This window comes from Oryzias melastigma, linkage group LG21 (assembly GCF_002922805.2).
Source record: "Oryzias melastigma strain HK-1 linkage group LG21, ASM292280v2, whole genome shotgun sequence".
NCBI lineage: Eukaryota > Metazoa > Chordata > Actinopteri > Beloniformes > Adrianichthyidae > Oryzias > Oryzias melastigma.
The window spans coordinates 10,292,840-10,299,421 of NC_050532.1; the positions used below are offsets into that span (position 1 = coordinate 10,292,840).

Below are 6,582 nucleotides of genomic sequence, written 5' to 3' on the forward strand. Positions count from 1 at the left end.
AAGACTATGGTCTCGTATCCCAAAATGCCACCGCGCTGCGACCTAAATGCAAGTTTTTCAGTCCTCACATCAATGAGGCAGCAGGTTGCCCTGCGGCAGTATTCATAATTGGGAGGCAGCAGTCGCATTTTTACACGGTGGCCATGGAGATTTTAAAAAAAAGTTACAAATTTAAGGTGAATGGACAACTTTTTTCTAAAAGTTGACATTGGTCAATGACCGCCCGGGCACACCAACAATTTAAAAGAAAAATCAGACAGTGATATGAAACCTTAAATTTTCAACTGATGCCTTCCCATTTCATAGTTGGCAGTTGTATTAATTACTTTAGCATAAAATTGGGAGCTAGCGTAGACACAGAAATGTTTGTTTAGGCGGTATCTTTCTGTTTTTTTACATGTTGCCAACAAGGCTCAGAGTTTCAGGTATTATGAATATGCTGACACTTCTAGCACGGCTAAAGCCTCTAACATAACTAACACTGCAAACAAAGCTAATACTACTAATGCAGCTAGAAGGTCAAAAACAAGTTCTAAAGTTAATGTGAACACAGATAATAAAGGCTGACAATTTTGACACGCCTTATACAATAGTTTGAAAATGATATATATTTATATGGTATAACAGTATATTTTTGGTATAATTTTTTTTTCTCTTATTTTTTGTTAGTTTGTCTCTTTTGGCCACATGTTATGTAGTGAATTATGTGGTGATTTTGTTTTTTCTTTGTCTTTACAATCTACCCTTTAATGGCGCAACTGTAGACGCTACATTTAGGTAATTTTGGAGTCAAAGCGGTTTGTTGTATATATATATATTCATTCATTCATTCATTTTCTTGCCTGCTTTCGGGGTCGCGGGGTATATATATATAATATATGTATGCAGTTCTTTTCTATTTCTCTCAGAGAACCCTCACATAATAATCTTTTGTTTGTTGTATCCTTTTGATTTGGTGCTACACAAACAAACACACAAGAGCAAATGTCTTTTTGAATGAAACAAGAAGCTTCTGAGCTCAAGGTTACAAGGCAGAAAAACAACTCTGCTTGGTGCTTTTCATGGGAAGACTTTTGTTAAGACGAGGAGCCAACTGTGCTGTCGTCTGGTGGGAATTTGAATTCTGCTCATCCATAGACATGAGGCAGAAAAGTACAAACAAGGTCACCATATCCAGTGTTTTCTCGCAGAGATAGTGGAGCACAAAAGGAGATTTGAATAGATGCCACCGTTCCTCTAAAAAGCAGGGCTCTCAACCACTCAGCCAATTTCCATCACTGGTCACAAACAACAGCATTGTTTTGGATTGGAGTCCTCAGTTCCCAGGGTGGAACACTGTACCTCCTCAACACTTGGCTCCCCTTTGGAGTTGTCCCTCCTTGTTGTGGAGTAATTACTGTAACTGTCACTTTTTTTGTTCTTCCCCACTGAAGGAAGAAAACGGAAAGTCTTTTCTTTTGGCCCTACCTCCTCATTATTTTTCCATCAGCCCCTACGTGGTGGCTCCGCGTGCGCGGTGTAAACTCTGTTCACTTCAATTACGACCTAATTCTTTGAGATAAGGGCAGGGGTCTCTGTGGGGGAGACGCGGGTGGGGTCGGCTCCCGGCATGCCTCTTGGTATGTGTGTGTGTGTCTGCAAGAACATATGGTTTTGGATAGGTTGTGAGTTGGGGGCATGACCTGAGCATGGCCTGGTATTGGTTGAAAACCGTCCCACCCAAAACACAAGGCCTCCATTCTCATCCAATGAGAGCTTAAGAAGATATGCCCCCTACCCCCATCCCCAAAAAAATAACAAAAGAGTACACACACACACACTTCCAGCCACCATGTGCCATGCTTCATTAACGCGTCCCCTACTTCCCACTGTGATCCCCCCTCCTTTTTTCTTCCCAAGTGTTTTCCATTTTATCCAGTTTGTTGTTCTTCTCTTATTCCAGTGCAACATGTCCACCCACGGTCAGCGAGGGGAGTGTTGGTGCGTTAACCCCTTTACCGGAGTTCAAATTCCATCAACGCCTAAAATCAGAGGAGATCCCAACTGTAACCAGTTCCAGGAGGAGCTGCGAGCGATGCCCACAGAAACTACGGCTCGCTAGAAGACCTCACCAAACCACGTTTTTTTGTTTTTGTTTTCACCAAACCAGTGCAGGTTAACAACAGTGTTCTGAGCATTGTGTAACTAGTTAGGTTAAAACACACACACAAAATGCTTATGTCAGCATTTTTTTTCCAGAGGGAGCCAAAAACATTTAATAAAGCAGCTTAAATTAAAAAAGCTTTATTTTTTATTTTTAGCTTTTTTTCTCTCTGCATTCAAAATCATTTATGGATGCAATTCCAATCATGATATCGGGAAATAATAAAGCAACTGTTTTCTATCTGGTATTGAATAAAAAACAGTTGGAAACTAAACATCCTACTTGGGTAAAAACAGCCAAAAACAAGTCAAAGACTCAATCAGAAAAATGGAAAATACCAGTAATATCAAATAAAATCTGGTCTCACGTAGGTAATAAATAAAATCCACATGTGCCAATAAATCAAATGTTTTTGTTTTTTCAATTCAAAAGTCAATTTTTCCATTCTGAATAATTCTAGGACAATTCCCAACCAATCTTCCAGTATCTGCTGTACTTCAATCTTACACTTCATAAATGTTACAAAACCCAGGTATAGATCCTTAAAGCAAAATTATATTGGGAGGGTTAAAAATAATACTTACGAAGGTTACGACATTCCTCCAAAATATCTTCAAAGTCCCACTCTGATCATCTTTAACCAAAAAAAAAAAAAAACTGTCATCTTCTAGGACTTAGTTTCTGCAGAGTAGCTGTAGTTCCTTTGTAATTGTCTCTGAGTTGTGGGCGGGGACTGTTTGTGTGAAGTAAGCCCGCCCTCCGGTTTACACGCTCTACCACTAACCCAACCGAAACACAACATTAGCGGTGCAGCAAAAATGGCGAGCAATATTAGAGCTACCTGGTGGTACAGTTTTGGGTCAGATACCAGCTCAGACAAGGAAAACAAAGACACGTACATGGATCTATTTGTCTGCAATGGAATGGAGCAGAACAGGGAGCTTGTGCGCTGCCGATTCTCTGCTCCTGATTCACAATGATTTAAATGAAGAAATACTCAGAAATGCAATTCAAGCTTTATTTTCTGTCTGTTCATCATCAGAAAAATGCTGCAAGAAAATGTTGATTGGAGTAGCTCTTGAGCAAGAAAGCACATATGTTTAAATAGTAAATGGTACCTGCTTTCCAACTTGTTATTTAGACCTTATAACGTACTTTTCCTCATTAGTGTCTCATTGACTCATTTAAGGCTTCCTTGTTAGCTGTTGTACATAATCTGTGTGATTTAATGTGGACAACTGGGCACTGGACAAATTTTGTCATTTGATTTTCAGTCATTTTCATTGTGGTTGTAGAATTATAGCTGATTAGTTTGATCTTAGTTTTTGCAACAAACTAGTATCCAATGCTACTTACTCCAGTTAGTCAATGAAATAAATTAAATAAGGTATAATACCCAGTTATTAACTTTGAAAAGCTACTTTTGTGGAGGAGCAATCTCACAAATGTATTTGAAACAACTTTGTTCTGTGTTTATTCTGATCACGCATCAAATAAATTGTAAGCATCCTAGAAAAACTGTAAACTTCTCTGACCTTCAGAGAAGTTACAATTCCTCATTGGACAACACAAAAAGTGAACATTTGTTTGGGTTTGTGGTCATTTCAATCATTATCTCAAAGGAGATCTATCTTGACTCCTTTTGTTTGGCCTGTTCAAAGCCAATTCATTGTGCCTTTGATAGTCTGAGTCATGGTCTCTTGCTACATTGTGGTCCACTTTTCATGGTCTCGTTGCTTCACAGATTTTTTTCAGTGCAATTTTATGTGCTTTTTTTTTATAGCACAATGTATTCTGCGTCCCAATTGGCTGTTGACCACTTACAATCAATCTCCTCTGTGCCATGTCTCCTGTAAGGAATGCATTCAGTTCACCAAATCTACACAAATCTTTAATGCTGGAGTTTGTGATTCTACTTTGAAAATTCCATTTATCATGGGTCATTTTAAGAGCTCAAATCATGTGATAAACAAGGGACCAGTGTAATGTATAGCACAGGTTTTTACCAAATAGCTGTTACCTTACAAAAATCAACACTGGAAAAACAAAAAAAGTCACTGAACCCATCAGTTAACATTTAAAGGATATAAGAGTTTAAACGTGTACCAGGCATGGACGTGAAGGTATTACTGCGTCCTTATTTTGTGCTGCAGCAAAATATACGGCCTTAGTTTTAAAGGAGCCATACAATGATTTTTAAGGAAACTATATCCATGTTCATATATTTCCTTCGGAACACAAAAAAAAAATATATATATATTTATGAATTATGAGTCATTTTTTTGTGGACCGTTTTAATACCCAGAAGTAAAACGACTTAATCTCAGAGGCACCGCCTTTCGCTCCTTGTCAATCCCGCCCATTTTACGAAATCATCTTTGAGCCTCCCCATAGACCATCACTGAGCCACCCCGAGCCTCTCCAGTGCGCCCACGGCTTGCGATTGTAAACAGACAACCACCAAACTGTTTTTAAGATGGATATGCAGATTGTGGAGCCTTACACTCTTGACTCACAATCCGATCTGGAAGACACATTGTGTAGTTGTATTTACACACATAGAAAATACTACTTCATGTGGTAACCCTCATAAAACATTTATGTTGTCATCATGCATCTACACACTTTCACAGTTAAAGAAATAATACAAGACCGTCTACATGAGGAGTGGAACGTGAAAGTTGTAGCGTTAGATCGTGCGTTATAAGCTTACGGTCTACTGCAGGATTTACTTACAAGTCTGGCCTCCTCCTCTAGTTTGATTGTAGGAATGGTACCGGTTCTGAGATTTAGTCTCTTGGCCAATCCTGTGAAGTGGTGGTCACAGACAGAGAGTTGCTGCCGGCTCCAGAAGATAAAGTCCAACCTCTTCTGATGTGCTGGCTATTCTTTTGCTTAACGAAAACACCTAAACCTCTCACAGCCAAATGAGCTGATGTTCACCGTATGCTCTGCGGAGAAAGTGGGCGTGTGTTTGTTGTAGTCTGGGGGCGGAGCTTGCAGCAGATTCTTCCTGGAGGGGGCGGTTCATATCATGCTGACGTCAGCACAATAGGACCCGCTTGTTTTCGTGGGTATGGGAGGAGCTGCTGCTAAGAGCGCTGTTTTTTAGAGGATTATTCTTAAATGCATGAACAGATCAAAATACGGCTTTGGGCTCCATGAAATTAAATCAGTTCAGTCGCCATTTTTCTTTTAATATAAGGACATGTTGAAGCCAGACAACATCCGTGGGCGGTGATTAGTCTCCATCTATCTGAGTCATGGTTTCAATGGCAACCAGTCTCGCCAATAGGAAGGGATCTTCTTGTGAGAACATGACCCAAACTTTTCAAATATTCAACGTGAGACCATATACGACATTGAGGCATCTGGATAACTTGCACTACAGAGAAAAAATAGGATCATGCTAAAAACAGTTAGCTGAGTAGGAACAGATGGCTGAATATAAACTTTTTATTTCTATATATGGTTTCTTGGAAGCACTTCCTATTTTTTAACATTGGGGGTCACTTAGTCCACTTCTCTTACACAGTCAATGGTTCCAATCAACATGACACACTTGGAGAGAACCACCAGACTCTTTGTTCACACAAGTGCTCACACCAGGGAGCCATTCAAATTAGGAACTGACTGGGTCTGGGCCTGGGTCAGGTCTCTGCCTTTTCTATTGTGACTCCACAGGTCTGTCCTTTCTAACTCCTGTAATTTTGGAAACATTCGGATGGAAACTCTGGTTTTTAAAATATTTACCCCCTTGTATGACAGAAAAGCTTTTTTTTTTTTTTTTATATAGGCTACGGGACCATTGAATTTAACTACCAGTAATCTGGTTTTATAGGGAGGGATTGCTCAGTGGATAAATCAATTTTAGGGTATAGGAGTAACCAGGTTTCACGCCTCTACCGCCTCAGGGAAAAATCAACTCTTCAACTAGCTCCTCACCTCTTTTACATGTAGGAGTTTGTCCTGTAACAGTTCAGGTCGGTGGCCTTGCGGTAGAGTGTCCGCTCTGAGACTGGAAGGTTTTAAGTTCAAATCTAAAAGACTAAAAATTTGGATCTAGTGCCTCCCTGTTTGACACTCAGCATTAAGGGGTTGGATTGGGGGGTTAAACCACCAAATCTTTCCTGAAGGTGGCTGTGTCTCCAGCTTACCACTCCCACAGGGGATGGGTTAAATGCGGAGAACAAATTTTACTCTAAAAGGTGCGTGAGAGCTAATGGGAATTCTGATATAACGGCACCAGACTAACCCTCCATCTTAGTTTAATTTCAGTTTCCAGTGACTCAAGAAAATGTATTATAACCCCCTGTACATGCACGTAATGTAAAGGCATATCAACAGAAACAGACTGGAAATTTTTAATCAAAATTTGTTTTTGTAATTTGAAGCGAAAGAACTTTATGCCAGCCATGTAGTAACAAATTTATTCCGTC

The 6,582-nt window shown here is 39.8% G+C and overlaps 1 protein-coding gene across 1 annotated transcript in view; it reads left to right on the forward strand.

The window, feature by feature from the left end:
- LOC112154731 (insulin-like growth factor-binding protein 2-B) overlaps positions 1–2,280 on the forward strand; it is a gene marked incomplete in the record, with an annotated part of 16,770 nt that extends 14,490 nt beyond the window's left edge. The window contains 1 exon segment of the mRNA XM_024285866.2: positions 1,943–2,280. Coding sequence (XP_024141634.1) covers positions 1,943–2,101 — 159 coding nt within the window.
- Between the last annotated feature and the right edge of the window lie 4,302 nt (positions 2,281–6,582).